This window comes from Oenanthe melanoleuca, chromosome 7, assembly GCF_029582105.1.
Source record: "Oenanthe melanoleuca isolate GR-GAL-2019-014 chromosome 7, OMel1.0, whole genome shotgun sequence".
Taxonomy (NCBI): Eukaryota; Metazoa; Chordata; class Aves; order Passeriformes; family Muscicapidae; genus Oenanthe; species Oenanthe melanoleuca.
The window spans coordinates 5,373,139-5,390,053 of NC_079341.1; the positions used below are offsets into that span (position 1 = coordinate 5,373,139).

Genomic DNA, 16,915 nt, shown 5'->3' on the forward strand with positions numbered 1-16,915 from the left:
TGCCCTCCAGGGAAGAAGAGAAACCTCTGTTTTCAAAGATGAATAAAGCTTTTATTTGAACTGTTAGAATCCTTAAAGTGTGCCCCATAAGTTGATATAGTCCTCAATAATGGTTGTAGAAAAACTGTTAGTTGAGGAAGGGATTTTTACACAGTGATCTGATTTCCAGGCAGCTGATCACTATAACATCAAGGCCACAAGAAAACTGTTTCTTGTGTAGAAATCTCCATACACTGAAGAGAGAAATCTCCTCTCCCAAATGAATTGGTGAAAAACTTTTTTTTTAAAAAAGTGGTAAACTGACTAATTGGTTTTCTGTATGTTGTTAGTGTAAAAGAAAAGAAGTTGTGGGAGGAGGAGGAGTGTTCTAAAAGTTTTATCCTGAATTTTATTTTTTTCTTATAGTTCTTAGTAATAAAGTTTTCTTTGTACCTTTTAAAGTTTGAGCCTGTTTTGCCTTCCTCCTAATGCTATCTCACAGCAGGAAATGAGTGAATAATTCTAGTGGGTTCAATGGTGATTTGGCCAGTGCTAAAGCCACGACATAAATTGGTGTGTTGGCTGGGAAATTTCAAATTGGCAAACCAAAACCACTGCAATGGGTTTAGATGGGATATTGGGAAACTCCTGTTCCCATTGAAAATTCCTGTTCCCAGTTCTGTGAGCTACAAAATCTAACTTCAGATCAAAATCCAGAGGGAGGAAGGTAAAGATGGATTAGTCCAATTTTTCCAATTCTAATGGAAGATGTCCTGTCCATAGCCAGGCAACTAGAACTACAGGGTCTTTAAAATACCTCCAACACAAACTACTCTGGGCTTCTATGATTCCCAGAGCTGGCAGCAAAACTACAATGGTACTCAAGTTCTCAGCTGCTGAGCAACCAGCATAGCATCAAAGGAATTTTAGGACTCCAACTTAGCCTTTTGTAGTCACCATACCAATTTATCAGTCCCAAATTCAGCATCTTTATTGACACTATGGACTCTGGAATCAGTGCAAGTTCCTTGTCCCAACATTAGGTGGCCCAAAGACAGCAGAACAGGCATTGACAGAGCCAGAGGAGCTCTTTCATGCTGCAGAGAACCACTTCTCTAAACTGAAAAAGGGTAGATTCGGGTTAGATGCACTTGTAAGCACCTTCTAGGACTCACCACTGTGCACAGAGCACTCTTCATGTCTGCTCTGAAATGTCTTTGGACAATAGAGCATGACCTGACTCTGACTCTGGGTCAGCAAACCCCAAACTCAGGTGGAGAAAGAAGAAGCAGTAGCTGTCTCACTTTGGTTTCTGTGTATGAGGCAGGAGCTGTGATTCCTCAGTTGCAGGGACAAGAACTGCATCCAGGATCCCAGCACTGCCTGACAGCGCTCAGTGCTGTGGGATGGTCACACGTCTGAGCCTCAGCACCTGTGCTGCTGCTTCTTTTGATTCATTTTTTGTACACCCAAAGCTCACTAAATCAGGGTGGGCTCTGGTTCTGTCCTGTTCCTTTGTAGGGAAGCACCACTGTTGTGCTTTCAGGAAGCTATTCTTGAACAACTTCCAGTATTCCAAGCTCCTTTGCCCTCAGTGAATGCTTGCCATGGAATCCCTCTCAGTTGGATTCAGAAAATACTGAAGTTGACACTTCTGAAATCCAGGGTCTGTGTCCTACTGCTGACCTTCAGTGCACTCAGCAAGACCTTTAACTCCACATTGTGAAACTGGACCTTCAGGGTAGGGACATTTTCCAGCCCATGTTCTCTCTGCACAAAACGCAGCACAGAAAAGAATGGCAGGACAGGGCCTGTGTACTCCAGGGCTCAGGTTTTGGTCCGTTTCCGCTCCACAAAGATACAAATAAGGTGAAGAAGCTGAAATGTTTATTCATGGCAAGAAAAGCAGAGGGATGAGCTGGGAGCAGGAAAAGGGGAAAGGGAAAAGGGAAAAGGGGGGTTGAAGGGAGGAACCGGTAAAGAGGGAAGGAGAGGCGGGGAGCTACTTGAGCTTCCAGGAAAGCTCAGGTTTGTGCAGCATCAGCGGTCTCTGGAGCTTCAGCTGGTTTCTGATCTCCAGGTGGTCTCCTCCTGCATGGGATCTGGCACTGTCCTGAAGATGAATTTAACGATGCAGCTCTTTCATCGAACATGACTTGAACTATCAGGTTTGTGTTGGAGGGGCTCTCATCTGTGTTAAGGGCTTGAAGGGCTAAAACAGAGAACAGACCCACGGTCAGAGGGAGGAAAGCCCCTGGAAAGACCAGCCCATCCAGCTCCTGCCACGGCCTGGAGGCAGCAGGAGACAGCAAGGAGCAGCTGGAAGGTGCTGGCCCCGAATCTCCTTCGCACAGGCCCCTGAAAGGTCTGTGTGCTCTGCCCACGCCGCCCCTGGTGCGCGCAGGGAGCAGAGCCCTCCGCAGCCGGGGCAGGGCACGCAGCTGCCAGCCCGCCGGCCTCACTCACCCTCACAGATGAGCTGCAGCTCTTGTGGCTGCCCCCTCATGAGCATCCCAGCGATCCCTGCGAACACAAAGCCTGTCATGGCCCCTGGCCCAGATCCTGCAGCAATGGGGCAGGGAGGGACCAAGACTCTGGGCTCCTGGCTCACCGATGGTCCTGATGGCCGCCTCTCTCAGTGGCTCCTGTGGGCTCTCCAGGTAGGGCAAAGCCCGATGCAGGTGCTCGGCCGCTCGGGCCCTGTCCTCTGCCAGCTGCGGAGAGCGGCGGGAGGGAAGGGTCGGGGCGGGCTCTGCCCCTTGGCCCCGGGCTCCCCTGCCCGCACAGCCCCGAGGGGGGCAGAGGGCCCGGCGAGCCGCGGTGCTGGCCCGCAGCAGAGCCCGGCTGGGTCGGGGCTCCATCAGCTCCTGCCTTGGGGCCACAGGAGCCTGGAGAAGAGCCCGCGTGGGGCACAGCCCAGGGAAGGGAGCAGCGTGTGGGGCACAGGCTGGTGCCCCTGGGCGCAGCACTGGGCAGGGGCCACAGCTGCTAGCCCCGCAGACTGGGCACCGTGGGCAGGGGCTTCTCCCGGCTGGGGCTGGGGCTGGGGCTTGCAGGCTGTTCTTACCACACGCTCGCCAAAGCTCCACGGGTCGTCCATCTTCAGCAGCTGCTTAAGATCCCTCCTCTTCAGGAACTTCACCAGAGCAAGCAGCGTTTCCCGAGAGGCCTGCAGAGAGCCAGAGATGCACGGCAGCCCAGGGCACAGGAGCTGCCTCCCTGTGCCAAGGCCAGGAGGAGGCTGGGGCCCATGAGGTGCCCGGGTGCAGGGAGAGAGCTGAGCGTGGGGACACCAGCGCCCAGGAGTCCTCACCTGTGCCACGCGCGTGTTCTCATTGTGGCAGTGGAAGAAGAGCGGGAGCAGGCTCTCGCTCACAAGCATCTTGAGACGTTTTTTCCCCTTTCCCACTACTGATTCCATCACTTGTTTGTAGAGGCGAATGGAGAGCAGCTGCACATGGCTGTTGTCCTGTTGGAAAGGAAAAAACTCAGCACTGGATTCTCGAGGCCCCCCCTGTGCACATGCCTGAAAATCCATGGGACACCACATTTTGGGGCAGCACCCAGTGCTGTGGTTGGGAGCACAGAGCCTTACATGATCAAAGAGGAACTGGAGCACCTCAGCCAGTTTTGGGGCCGTGGGGCTGGATACTAGGATGTCTTTGTTGAGGAGTAAATTCATTAACACAGAGAGGGTCACCCTGACCACATCTGCATCTTCATTCTTCAGTAGCTCCAGAAGGCGTCCAGACAGGTTGCACATTTTTCTGGCCTGTGTGGAACACAAGGCTGTGCTTTGAATCCATGAACAGCTGCACTGCCAACACCACTCCAGTGGTGCAACCCCAGGCTGCTGCTGCTGCCATGGAGCCCAGGGGCCGCAGGCCTGTCCTGGAGCACTGGGGCAGCTGGGCAGCAACGCAGGAGAGCTGGGAGCAGCTGCCACGGCTCCCGAAGCCCAGCTAAGCACAAGGGGTTGCTTTCCCCAGCCCCACGCTGCCAGCACAGCTTCAGTCACTGCCTCCTTCTCACCATCGAGGGGTCCCTGCTGAGGACCTCGAGGCCTCTGAGAGCCAGGAGACACCTGTCCCTGGACTCACTCTGCAGGTGCCTTATCATGATCTCCAGGATGCTGTCACCCCATTCACTGAAGTCCAGGAACTCCAGGACCTGGAAGGCACAAAGCAGTGCCTGGGGTGCCCAGCTGGCAGGAGCTCAGAGCTGCCCAGGGCTGGGCCAAGGCAGCAGCACAGGGCATGGGCATGGTGCCAGAGGGCTGCAGCTGTGAGAGGGCAGAGAGGTGGGAGTCAGCTCAGCAGGGCAGCGCTGGCCATGGGGCTCACCTCCACAAGGAAGGCCATGGCAGCAAGATGCCAGAGTGGCTCCTCCCTGCTGAGCCGCCTGACCAGGCGGAGCGCAATGCAGGAACACATGGGTATGGAGACACGGCGCATCTCCCTGGTGGGGGAAAAGACACCATTGCCCCTGAGCTGGGTGGGCAAAGCTCTGCCAGGGCTGATTCCCAGAGGCCAGGTCTGTACCCGAGCAGCCCGTGGGCGCTTTGGGAAGCGGCTGTTCCCAGGAACCCTCCTCTCCCAGCCTTTTCCAATCTGCTCTTCATTGTCTTTGTGACAAGGCCCTCTCACCCATGAGCATGAGAACTGTGTGGGGCACCCCGGGCAGAAATGGCAGCGGCAGCGTGGAGAAGGGGGTCTCACCTGGCCAGCAGACCCACAGCATAGTGGTGGGTGTCAGCATAGAGCAGCGTGTCCCAGCCATTCTTGCGTTCCATGGCCATCAGTATATCCACGCACTGCAGATGGTGGAACAGTGCCCTCACAGTCTGCACTGCAAACCTGTGTGCAAAGCAAAACCCAGGTCATGCTGGCAGCCCTGGCCTCAGCCCTGGAGCATGGGAGTGACAGGAGGACGAGGATGGAGCACCTGTTGATACTGGGAAGGTTGTGTTCCTCCTGACATTTTGTCCAGAAATTTTTGACCTCCTCTGTCGTCTGCTCTGTACTGATGAAAACTTGGTAGAGCAGAGCCACAAGGAGATGGGGGGAATATTCCATAAATGGCTCTGGGCACCAGGGCAGGCGGAGAATCTCCCAAAGCACCCTGGTTGCCTGCAAAGGATAAACCACCCAGAGACAGCACTCAGTGCCAGTGACAGGGCCCGAGCGTATGAAGGAGAGGCCAGGGGAGGCGCAAGGGGAGGGTCCAGCCTGGTGCCCCTGAACCTTGCCTCTAACCCAGGTGTTAGCTCAGTGCGTGAGGCAGGGAGGGAGAGGATGGAGAGGAACTGGAGAGGCAACCTGGGTGCAAGCAAAAGTCAGTTCCAGAAACTCACAGCCAAGGAAAATACGTTCTCACTGTCCCCATCAGAGGTGAACATTTTGCGCACTGGCCAGTCCTCCAGCACAACGAGCAGTGTTGGTAGCACCTTTTCCATTGTTGTTCCTGATGAGGCTATGGTCTTCCACATGGTTGCAGCAGCTCTGCAGGACAAGAGCTGTGTGTCAGGGGAGTTTTAGCCAGAGCACCATGGCCTGGGTGGCCACAGAGGCCCAGATGACAGAGCCACAGTGCTCTGAAGGGTAGGAAGGGAACATGGCAGGAGGCTTAGGGGCTGACAAGCCAGGACTGGGAAGCAGAGGGTCCCGTGGCTCCTGGAACTCTCTGCCTGTCTAGCAGACCCCTTTGGACTGGCTGTACAGGGTGATGGGCCCTAGAGGCTGGTTAGACCTGAGCCCTCAAGGCAAGTGGGCCCTGTACCTGTCACACGATGGGGCACAGCGCAGGAGGGTCACTGCGACATCACTGGGGTGTGCATCAGTCAGCCTGAGGATGTCCATGAACAGCCTGTCATCTGGAGGTCCCTCAGATGCTAGCTTCTGGTGCATGTTTCTAACAAAGCCTGGCACCTGCAGAAAGCATGGGGAGACTTGGAGAGCTGCCAGAGGGAGCAACTTCCCAGCTTCCCTTGAGAAATGCTTCCCTTCCCACCACACTGGGCTGAACACAAAGGCTGAGGAGGCCCAGTGGAACTGGCTTGAGGCACCACGCAATTCCTAGGAACATCCAGCCCTGGCCACAGGCCACTTACTTGATTTGGACTGGAGACAATTCTCTCCCCAAAAAGATCCAGGCTGGGAGCAGGAGCTATGCTCTGAGGGAGTGCGGGGCCAGGCTGTGCTGCATCCTTGGAAAATGTGATCATCTCTCTGAGGTTCATAAACTTCTGTAAAAGAAGGAACAATAGGGAAGAGAGGTTGATCCATTGAGTGCTCCAGTGGTGATGCTCGGCTGAAAAGGTGGAAATGGCTCTCTGTACCTGGCCTACAGAGCACAAGCAGATACGGCCACAATCCTGCTGCTGTTGTGGCCGGTCCCTCCCTGCATCTGGCAAAGAGCAAAGAAGGCCAGAGCTGAAGAGTTGCAAGAGAGACCTGAGAATACAGCCCAGCCCTGCGCTCCCTGGGCAGGGACAGCCCCGGGATGCCCCAGGCATGGAGTATGGCTGCCAGGGGGTTCAGCCCCAGCCCCTCTTCTGAGCTATCCGTGGGCATGTCCGCAGGCATAACTGCAGGCAGCCTCTGCCACTCACCCTTCTGCAACGGCTGGAACTGCTCCATCTCATTATGTGGCTGTGGTAGGGCCACACAAGGACATTTTTCCACATTGTTAGGTAGGCTGGGGGTTCTCTCAGCCATGTTAATGTCTGGATTTATGGCTAGATGCACAAGAGATGCCACGGAAAAGTTCCAGGCCACCAAGTGCTGTGAGCCGTGCCTTGAAGGGACCTACAATAGAGAAGCCTTGGGAAGGCTACAGGACAGTAAGTCCTGCAGGCTGCTCTCAAGGCCTCCTGACACAGTGACAGGAGACATTTTCGAAAGGCTGTGGGTCAGAAAGATCTATGGACTGCACTCGAGGGCACCTGCAAAAAAGAAACCTCGGGAAGACTATGGGTCACCAAGTCCCACAGTCTGGCCTCGAGGTCACCTGCACAGTAAGGCTTTGGGAAAGCTCCGGGTCAGCAGGGAACGAGCTGGCTGTGCGGGGACTCCTCACAGCAGCGCTCTCTCCGTCCTGTCCCGACGCGTGCACCGAGCACTGTGGCGTGGCCGTGTCGCCGCCAGCACCTATGTCACCACGTGTCACAAAGGGTCACCCTTGTGCACTGTGCTCTGTTCCGTCCCACGGTGAGCACGGTGCAGTGTGTCACAAAGAGCCCTGGGACACACCCCCACGTGCCCTGGAGACACCCTCACCCCCCAAACTGCCCCAGCTTGCAAGGAAGTCGTTCCCCAAGTGTCGAGGACAGCCCAAGAGGAACTTCAGGAGCGGCTCAAACAACAAGCAGATGCTCCTCTGCTCTGCCTGCTCAGGGCAGCAGAAGGAGCCCCCACGGTTGCCGACGCAGCTGCAGCAGGAAGGGCACCGGGGCTTCCACAGGAGCTGCCAGGGCCTCTGTGGGACATGACCCGGTGCTGGGTGGCCGTCACACACGCAGGGCTGTGACACGCACACGGGAGGTGTGGCCCGGGGCACGAATGCTGCTCTGAGCCCTGGGCCTGGGGGCACTGGAATCAGCAGGTGCGGCAGAGTCCCTGCCAAAGGAGACCTGCCACCCCCAAGCCCTGCCAGTGCTGGTGCCTGCTCCTGCCACAGAGAGCTGTGCCCTGGGGGGCTTCTGTGCCACAGGACAGCCAAAGCCCACGTGCACTGGTGTCTGTGCTCCTTTCTGCAGTGCCTGTTGGCAGGAGCACCTGGAGCAATTGTTGGCAACACCTGGTCTCTGTCAGAAGGCTGAAGCTGTTGCTCCTTCCTGGAATGATTTTTGCTTGGAAGTGATTACCTGCAGCACAAAAAGCCCATGCACTGTTGATTTTCACAGCACAGATTCTTACAGAGTTCCTGTCAAGTTTCCTTGTGTTCTTCCGAGTGGTTTTCTTGCTTTCTGGAAAAAAATATCAGCTCAGCGTCTGATGCCCAATGCCCCAGGCTGCTGCCTGTCTGGCTGTGGCCAGCAGCTCATGTCCAAACGCATCTGAGTGCCTGCTGGGCAAGGGAATGGACAGGAACTCGCAGCAATTTTCCCTGGTGAACCTGCGAGGAACCTGGGCAAGTGCAGAAGGTTGGGATAACTCTGGGATGAGACAAGCTGTTCTGTGTCTCTGATGATGGTGCCAGCACCACGAAGGAAGAGCCAGGACAAGCGCTGGAAGCAAACATATCCTGCCACTTTCTGCTCTTCCATGGACATGGAACACACTTGTTCCTACCCCTCCAGGAGACCGTTGGTAGGGAACAACTTCCAGCAAGACCAGAGCAGAATCCTCTCAGCAGAGCCTGATCTTGTGACCTGGGCCATCAGTTCAGCAGACACCAAAGCGATTACTTCCCTCCATCCCTGAACCTCAGCCACACGAGTCCTGCTTTCCTTCAGCATCTGCGGTTTCTTCCTTCTTTCTGAGGAAGTTCTCCATGTTGAGTCTAGAAGCTCATGCTGTTTATTTTAAGGTGCCTGAATGGAGCAGAGTGTCAGCAGCTGCAGCCCAGGGCTCGTGTCCCATCAGAGTCTCTAACGAGGGCACCAACGCTGCTGCCTTGGGGCAGCCAGCTGTGGAAGGCGAGTCTGCCCTCAAGCATGGCCACTGAAGTCAGTCAGGAGGACAGGCTGCAGCTGCCAAGCATGGCTGTGAGGCTGGCAAGGCAAGAGAAAGCCATGGGGACCACTTTCCTGACACCTTTTGCCAAGCCATGAAAAACTGTGCTCACAGCATCCCTTCTTTTGGCATCCTGGCTGTTGTGGATGCCTTCCTGAGGAGGCACAGGCCTTTTGGGAGCTGCTGTTCATGTGCACATCCTGGTGACTTTTCTCTGGTGTGCAGAGCCACATTGACAGCAGCGACTCTGCAGTCAAGCTGCAGGAAACATGGTCCTTGCCATGGGAGCAGCACTTCTGTGGGGCCTGAGCACAGTGTCAGGGGGGTCTCGTCCTCTCCTGAAGCACTCGGGCAGCTGGACAGCTTATCCTGGCTGGCCTTGGCAGCACCGCATCCCTTCATGGCTGCCACTGTCCCGTGCCCTCCAGGCCTCCCCAGGCCTGCCTGGCTGCTGGAGCAGCTCCAGGGGAGCCGGATCAAGAGGCACCTCAGAGCCCTCAGCAATCCAGCCAGCAGCACACGGGCAGGACACAGCTGGCCCTTCCTGGCTGGGAGAGGGCTGCTGGCCATCTCCAGGGAGCAGGCTCTCAGGGATCCCCGCCCCAGCTCCGGCCTCTGCCCAGCATTAAGGCTTCGGCAGAACCACCAAGGCCCTTTGGGCCACTTTCCCTTGCACACCGCACGCTTGGCCAGCTTGCCCAGCACAAGCACCCTTCTTCCCCTCTTCCCCATTGACCTGAAGACTCTGGGCACCAAAAGAAAGCTCCTGGACTTCTGTGTATAACAACAGCAGTTTATTAATCCTACTAATTCCTAATTTACTAATTTACTAATTTACTAAATTACTAAATTATTTTTAGCAGGCCGAAATAAGGTGCATGAAAAGGAGAGCTGGTCCCTGCAGGCTCAGGTGGCCCCAGCAGACACAGCCTCCCACATCAATTCCCCACAGCACTCCAGCAGGAGAGCCGGCCACCGCCAGCCAGGGAAGGCCGTGACTTCCAGAGCCGGCGGAATCGATCTCGCATCTGCTGGAGTCGGGAGGAGGGAACGCTCTGTGCAGCTAGGTTTATGTACAGTGTTTGACGTGCCAGGCATGAGATGGCAGGGCTGATGTCATCTGCCGTGTCCTGAAGGGCTGGAAGAGAGAGAAACAGAGGCACAGTCAGAGCCTGGATCTGCGGGGACATGGGGAGACCCTCCTGACCCGTCCATGCCCCCCAGCTCTTGCCACGGAGGCAGCATGAGGCAGCAAGGAGCAGCTGGAAGGTGCTGGCCCCGAATCTCCTTCGCACAGGCCCCTGAAAGGTCTGTGTGCTCTGCCCACGCCGCCCCTGGTGCGCGCAGGGAGCAGAGCCCTCCGCAGCCGGGGCAGGGCACGCAGCTGCCAGCCCACCGGCCTCACTCACCCCTGCACATCAGCTGGAACTCTCGCTGCTTCTCCTTCAGGACCCGCCCGGCCAGCCCTGGGAACACAGAGCCCGTCACGGCTCTGCCCAGCGGCACAGCTGCCCCAGAGCGGCTCTGCCAGCCCTGCGGCCGCCGCACCTCCTTCCCCTGCAGGGCTCAGCCGGGCCCTGGCCGCACCTGCCGCCCAAGGGCACGGCTGGCACAGGGCGGCAGCAGCCCCGAGGGCAGGCGGGGCTCCACGGCCCCGGCCCGGATGGCAGCAGCTGCCGGGGCTGGGGCCGAGCTGCGGCGGGGCGGGGAGGGAGCCGGCCGTGTGCTCACCCATGAAGCGGACGGCCGTCTCTCGCAGGGGCTCCTGTGGGCTCTCCAGGTAAGGCAGGGCCTGCCGCAGGTGCTCGGCCGCTCGGGCCCTGTCCTCTGCCAGCTGCGGAGAGCGGCGGGAGGGAAGGGTCGGGGCGGGCTCTGCCCCTTGGCCCCGGGCTCCCCTGCCCGCACAGCCCCGAGGGGGCAGAGGGCCCGGCGAGCCGCGGTGCTGGCCCGCAGCAGAGCCCGGCTGGGTCGGGGCTCCATCAGCTCCTGCCTTGGGGCCACAGGAGCCTGGAGAAGAGCCCGCGTGGGGCACAGCCCAGGGAAGGGAGCAGCGTGTGGGGCACAGGCTGGTGCCCCTGGGTGCAGCACTGGGCAGGGGCCACAGCTGCTAGCCCCGCAGACTGGGCACCGTGGGCAGGGGCTTCTCCCGGCTGGGGCTGGGGCTTGCAGGCTGTTCTTACCAAGCACTCGCCAAACCTCCACATCTGATCTGTCATCACCAGGTGTTCCAGGTCCCTACTCCTGAGGAAGCTTACTGCAGCAAGCAGCGTTTCCCGAGAGGCCTGCAGAGAGCCAGAGATGCACGGCAGCCCAGGGCACAGGAGCTGCCTCCCTGTGCCAAGGCCAGGAGGAGAATGGGGCCCATGCGGTGCCCGGGTGCAGGGAGAGAGCTGAGCGTGGGGACACCAGCGCCCAGGAGTCCTCACCTGTGCCACGCGCGTGTTCTCATTGTGGCAGTGGAAGAAGAGCGGGAGCAGGCTCTTGCTCACAAGCATCTTGAGACGTTTTTTCCCCTTTTCTTCCACCAACCTCATCACCTCTTGGAAGAGGCGAATGGAGAGCAGCTGCACATGGCGGTTGTCCTGTTGGAAGGGAAGCAGAACCCCTCCACATCAGCTGCTCCAGGCCCCCCTGTGCACAGGCCCAGACATCCATGTGACACCACACTTGGGGGCAGCACCCAGTGGCCGTGGCTGGGGGCACAGAGCCTTACGCTGTCCAAGAGCGGCCAGAGCGCGGCAGCCAGCCGCAGGGCGATGGGGCTGGGTATGGCGAGGTCTCTGTGCAGCAGCAGAGCGCTGAGCACGCCGCCGGTCATCTGAACGATGACTTCATCTGCATCCCGCAGCAGGTCCGCAAGGCTGTCAGTCAGGCTGTGCATTCTTTTGTTCTGCATGGAACACAAGGCTGGCAACCCCAGGCTGCTGCTGCTGCCATGGAGCCCAGGGGCCGCAGGCCTGTCCTGGAGCATTCGGGCAGCTGGGCAGCAACGCAGGAGAGCTGGGAGCAGCTGCCACGGCTCCCGAAGCCCAGCTAAGCACAAGGGGTTGCTTTCCCCAGCCCCACGCTGCCAGCACAGCTTCAGTCACTGCCTCCTTCTCACCATCGAGGGGTCCCTGCTGAGCACCACGAGGCCTCTGAGTGCCAGGCGACGCATCTCCCTGGACTCGCTTTGCAGGTGCCTGGCCATGATCTCCAGGATGCTGTCACCCCATTGACTCAAGTACAGGAACTCCAGGACCTGGAAGGCACAAAGCAGTGCCCGGGGGTGCCCAGCTGGCAGGAGCTCAGAGCTGCCCAGGGCTGGGCCAAGGCAGCAGCACAGGGCACGGGCATGGTGCCAGAGGGCTGCAGCTGTGAGAGGGCAGAGAGGTGGGAGTCAGCTCAGCGGGGCAGTGCTGGCCATGGGGCTCACCTCCACAAGGAAGGCCATGGCGGGCAGTTCCCAGTCTGAAATGCCTTGCCTGAGTAGCTCCAAGAGGCAGGATATGATGCGTGGACACCAGACCACAGAGCCCTGGCGTATCTCACTGGTGGGGGAAAAGACACCATTGCCCCTGAGCTGGGTGGGCAAAGCTCTGCCAGGGCTGACTCCCAGAGGCCAGGTCTGTTCCTGAGCAGCCCGTGGGCGCTTTGAGAGGTGGCTGTTCCTGGGCACCCTCCTCTCCCAACCTTTTCCAGTCTGCTCTTCATTGTCTTTGTGACAAGGCCCTCTCACCCATGAGCATGAGAACTGTGTGGGGCACCCCGGGCAGAAATGGCAGCGGCAGCATAGAGAAGGGGGTCTCACCTGGCCAGCAGACCCATGGCATAGTGGTGGGTGTCTGCACACAGCAGCGTGTCCCAGCCATTCTTGCGTTCCATGGCCAACACCACAGGCTCACACTCGACTCGGCAGAGCAGGACCTTCAGGGTCTGCACTGCAAACCTGTGTGCAGAGCAAAGCCCAGGTCACGCTGGCAGCCCTGGCTCCCGCTTGGGGGCATGGGAGGGATGGGGAGACTGGCAGGTCTGGGATGGAGCACCTTTGGGGGTTGGTGGCAAGGCCGAGTTGCTTCTGGCATCCCTTCCAGAAGGTATCAACCTCCTCTGGTGTATACAGCGTGCTGATGTAAGCTTGGAAGAGCAGATGCAGCAAGAGATGGGGGAAATACTCCAACACTATAGGTGGGCACCAGGTCAAGTTGAAGACATTCCACAGTGTCACGGTTGCCTGCAAAAAAGAAAGCAGCCAGAGACAAGAGTAGGTGCCAAGACATCCACGTGGCAGGGCCTGAGCGTGCGAGGGAGAGGCCGGGGGAGACACCGTGGGAGCAGCCGGCCTGGTGCCCCAGGTTTCAGCGCAGTGCCTGAGGCAGGGAGATGTAGTTGTGGGGAGGACAGAGAGCTGGCTGCTGGAGAGGTGGCCTAGGGGCAAGCAGAGGTCAGTTGCAGCAACTCACAGCCAGAGCAAAGACTCCTGTTTTGTCCCCGTCGGAGGTGTACGCATTGTCCACTGGCCAGGCCCTCAGCAGACTGAGGAGGATCAGCAGCGCCGGCTCCGCAGTGCCAGTGGAGGTCAGGATCAGCCCCCACATGGCCGCAGCAGCTCTGTGGGGTCAGAGCTCTGTGTCAGCGCGTCTCGGCCACGGCACCGTGGCCTGGGCTGCTGCAGGGGCCTGCGCTGGCCGTCAGCCCTGCCTCTGCCCACTGGCCCCGGCCGGCAGCGCCCAGCCAGCCCACGGGGCTGCAGCCCCGCGAGGGAGGGAGCGTGGCAGCACACCCAGGGGCTGACATGGCAGCACACCCAGGGACTGACATGGCAGCACACCCAGGGGCTGACATGGCAGCACGCCCAGGGGCTGACATGGCAGCACGGCAAACGGAGGGCCTGGAGCTGTGCGCCTGTGTGGCACTCAGCAGGGACAGGCTCTGCAGGGTAACGGGGGATGAACCCTAAGCCGTCAAGGCAGGTGGGGCTGCCCAAGGTACCTGTCACCCGACGGGGCCCAGCGCAGGAGAGTCATCAGCACATCGTAGGGGTATTTCTTGGTCAGCTCCAGCAGGGTCCTGTCCAGCCTGTGCCCAACAGACTCATTGGCTGTGAGCCACTTGTGGATGTACCTCACCATGGCTGGCACCTGCAGAAGGCACGGGGAGACCTGGAGACCTGCCAGAGAGGCAACTTCCCCAGCTTCCCCTGAGAAGTGCTGCCCTTCCCACCGCATTGGGCTGGGCCCCAAAGGCTGAGGGAACCCAGCAGGACCAGCTTGAGGCTCCACACAATTCCTGGCATGATCAAGTCCTGGCCACAGGCTGCTTACTTGCGTTGGATTGGAGACACCCTTCTCCACAAGCAAATCCAGCATGGCAGCACTGGTCTCAGCAGTGAAGAGGTGCAAGTTTGCCGAAGGCCCAGTGCCCACACCGGTGGTCTCTTCCCGCCAAATGCACGTGATGAATTCACAGATCATCTGCAGGAGAAGGGCGGGAAGAGAGGGAGAATCCATGGAGTGCTCCAAGCACTGTGCTGGGCTGAGCAGTGACAGCAGGCCCAGCCCAGGTGGGGATGGCTGCAGTACCTGCGCTGCTCTGCGGAAGCGGCCACGGGCAGGGTCCTGCTCTTGTGTCCGGTCCATGGCTGCACCTGGCACAGAGCGAGCGCAGCCAGGGCTGAGGGGCTGCGGGAGAGGCCGGAGAGCAGGGCCCAGCCCTGCGTTCCCAGGCAGGGACAGCCTGGGATGCACCAGCCCTGTGGTCCAGCTCTGGCACTCACCCTCCTGCAGCAGCTGGAGCTGCTGCAGCTCTCCAGGCTGCTGTGCTGAGGTAGCTGCAGCCTCGTCCTCCTCCTTCACCCAGGCCAGCTTGGGCACCCTGGGGGGTTTCTGCTCCATGTCTCTGTTTGGAGTTAGGACGGCTTGCAGGAGAGATGCCTTGAAAAAGCTCCAAGATCAAGTGCTGCAGTTGTGCCTTGAAGGCACAGCTGCAACAGAGAAGCCGTTGGAAGGCTGAAGGACAGTAAGTCCTGCAGTCTGTCCTCGAGGGCAGCGGCCGCAGGGACGGCAGACGCTTGGGAAATGCTGCGGCTCGCCGAGTCCCGCAGTCTGGCCTCGAGGTCACCTGCACAGTAAGGCTTTGGGAAAGCTCCGGGTCAGCAGGGAACGAGCTGGCTGTGCGGGGACTCCTCACAGCAGCGCTCTCTCCGTCCTGTCCCGACGCGTGCACCGAGCACTGTGGCGTGGCCGTGTCGCCGCCAGCACCTATGTCACCACGTGTCACAAAGGGTCACCCTTGTGCACTGTGCTCTGTTCCGTCCCACGGTGAGCACGGTGCAGTGTGTCACAAAGAGCCCTGGGACACACCCCCACGTGCCCTGGAGACACCCTCACCCCCCAAACTGCCCCAGCTTGCAAGGAAGTCGTTCCCCAAGTGTCGAGGACAGCCCAAGAGGAGCATCAGGAGCGGCTCAAACAACAAGCAGATGCTCCTCTGCTCTGCCTGCTCAGGGCAGCAGAAGGAGCCCCCACGGTTGCCGATGCAGCTGCAGCAGGAAGGGCACCGGGGCTTCCACAGGAGCTGCCAGGGCCTCTGTGGGACATGACCCGGTGCTGGGTGGCCGTCACACACGCAGGGCTGTGACACGGACACGGGAGGTGTGGCCCGGGGCACGAATGCTGCTCTGAGCCCTGGGGCCTGGGGGCACTGGAATCAGCAGGTGCGGCAGAGTCCCTGCCAAAGGAGACCTGCCACCCCCAAGCCCTGCCAGTGCTGGTGCCTGCTCCTGCCACAGAGAGCTGTGCCCCGGGGGGCTTCTGTGCCACAGGACAGCCAAAGCCCACGTGCATTGGTGTCTGTGCTCCTTTCTGCAGTGCCTGTTGGCAGGAGCACCTGGAGCAATTGTTGGCAACACCTGGTCTCTGTCAGAAGGCTGAAGCTGTTGCTCCTTCCTGGAATGATTTTTGCTTGGAAGTGATTACCTGCAGCACAAAAAGCCCATGCACTGTTGATTTTCACAGCACAATCAGATTCTTACAGAGTTCCTGTCAAGTTTCCTTGTGTCCTTCCGAGTGGTTTTCTTGCTTTCTGGAAAAAAACATCAGCTCAGCGTCTGATGCCCAATGCCCCAGGCTGCTGCCTGTCTGGCTGTGGCCAGCAGCTCATGTCCAAACGCATCTGAGTGCCTGCTGGGCAAGGGAATGGACAGGAACTCGCAGCAATTTTCCCTGGTGAACCTGCGAGGAACCTGGGCAAGTGCAGAAGGTTGGGATAACTCTGGGATGAGACAAGCTGTTCTGTGTCTCTGATGATGGTGCCAGCACCACGAAGGAAGAGCCAGGACAAGCGCTGGAAGCAAACATATCCTGCCACTTTCTGCTCTTCCATGGACACGGAACACACTTGTTCCTACCCCTCCAGGAGACCTGGTCCAGGAACAAGGGAGGGCTGTGCATTGGTAGGGAACAACCTCCAGCAAGACCAGAGCAGAATCCTCTCAGCAGAGCCTGATCTTGTGACCTGGGCCATCAGTTCAGCAGACACCAAAGCGATTACTTCCCTCCATCCCTGAACCTCAGCCACACGAGTCCTGCTTTCCTTCAGCATCTGCGGTTTCTTCCTTCTTTCTGAGGAAGTTCTCCATGTTGAGTCTAGAAGCTCATGCTGTTTATTTTAAGGTGCCTGAATGGAGCAGAGTGTCAGCAGCTGCAGCCCAGGGCTCGTGTCCCATCAGAGTCTCTAACGAGGGCACCAACGCTGCTGCCTTGGGGCAGCCAGCTGTGGAAGGCGAGTCTGCCCTCAAGCATGGCCACTGAAGTCAGTCAGGAGGACAGGCTGCAGCTGCCAAGCGTGGCTGTGAGGCTGGCAAGGCAAGAGAAAGCCATGGGGACCACTTTCCTGACACCTTTTGCCAAGCCATGAAAAACTGTGCTCACAGCATCCATTCTTTTGGCATCCTGGCTGTTGTGGATGCCTTCCTGAGGAGGCACAGGCCTTTTGGGAGCTGCTGTTCATGTGCACATCCTGGTGACTTTTCTCTGGTGTGCAGAGCCACATTGACAGCAGCGACTCTGCAGTCAAGCTGCAGGAAACATGGTCCTTGCCATGGGAGCAGCACTTCTGTGGGGCCTGAGCACAGTGTCAGGGGGGTCTCGTCCTCTCCTGAAGCACTCGGGCAGCTGGACAGCTTATCCTGGCTGGCCTTGGCAGCACCGCATCCCTTCATGGCTGCCACTGTCCCGTGCCCTCCAGGCCTCCCCAGGCCTGCCTGGCTGCTGGAGCAGCTC

The 16,915-nt window shown here is 58.8% G+C and overlaps 2 protein-coding genes across 3 annotated transcripts; both read right to left on the reverse strand.

Moving 5' to 3' along the window:
- Nucleotides 1-1,845: 1,845 nt before the first annotated feature.
- Nucleotides 1,846-7,147, reverse strand: LOC130255501 (maestro heat-like repeat-containing protein family member 6). Of its 2 annotated transcripts, none has more exons than XM_056496297.1 (15): nucleotides 6,590-7,147; nucleotides 6,317-6,378; nucleotides 6,089-6,223; nucleotides 5,758-5,906; nucleotides 5,333-5,480; nucleotides 4,924-5,108; nucleotides 4,698-4,835; nucleotides 4,323-4,437; nucleotides 4,012-4,149; nucleotides 3,575-3,751; nucleotides 3,293-3,448; nucleotides 3,047-3,148; nucleotides 2,591-2,693; nucleotides 2,446-2,502; nucleotides 1,846-2,191 (listed from the first exon to the last, which is right to left on the reverse strand). In XM_056496297.1, the coding sequence occupies exons 1-15, from the start codon at nucleotides 6,693-6,695 to the stop codon at nucleotides 2,004-2,006; spliced, it is 1,959 nt and encodes a 652-aa protein (XP_056352272.1). In that variant the 5' UTR covers nucleotides 6,696-7,147; the 3' UTR covers nucleotides 1,846-2,003. The 2 variants fall into 2 exon arrangements, with proteins under 2 accessions (XP_056352272.1, XP_056352271.1); XM_056496296.1 differs by having other exon boundaries at nucleotides 6,317-6,384.
- Nucleotides 7,148-9,434: 2,287 nt separating this feature from the next.
- Nucleotides 9,435-14,869, reverse strand: LOC130255725 (uncharacterized). The gene is made up of 15 exons (XM_056496702.1): nucleotides 14,410-14,869; nucleotides 14,216-14,280; nucleotides 13,958-14,107; nucleotides 13,626-13,774; nucleotides 13,097-13,244; nucleotides 12,680-12,867; nucleotides 12,445-12,582; nucleotides 12,070-12,184; nucleotides 11,758-11,895; nucleotides 11,368-11,544; nucleotides 11,081-11,236; nucleotides 10,835-10,936; nucleotides 10,386-10,488; nucleotides 10,064-10,120; nucleotides 9,435-9,792 (listed from the first exon to the last, which is right to left on the reverse strand). Exons 1-15 carry the CDS (start codon nucleotides 14,525-14,527, stop codon nucleotides 9,593-9,595), a joined length of 2,004 nt encoding a protein of 667 aa, XP_056352677.1. The 5' UTR covers nucleotides 14,528-14,869; the 3' UTR covers nucleotides 9,435-9,592.
- Between the last annotated feature and the right edge of the window lie 2,046 nt (nucleotides 14,870-16,915).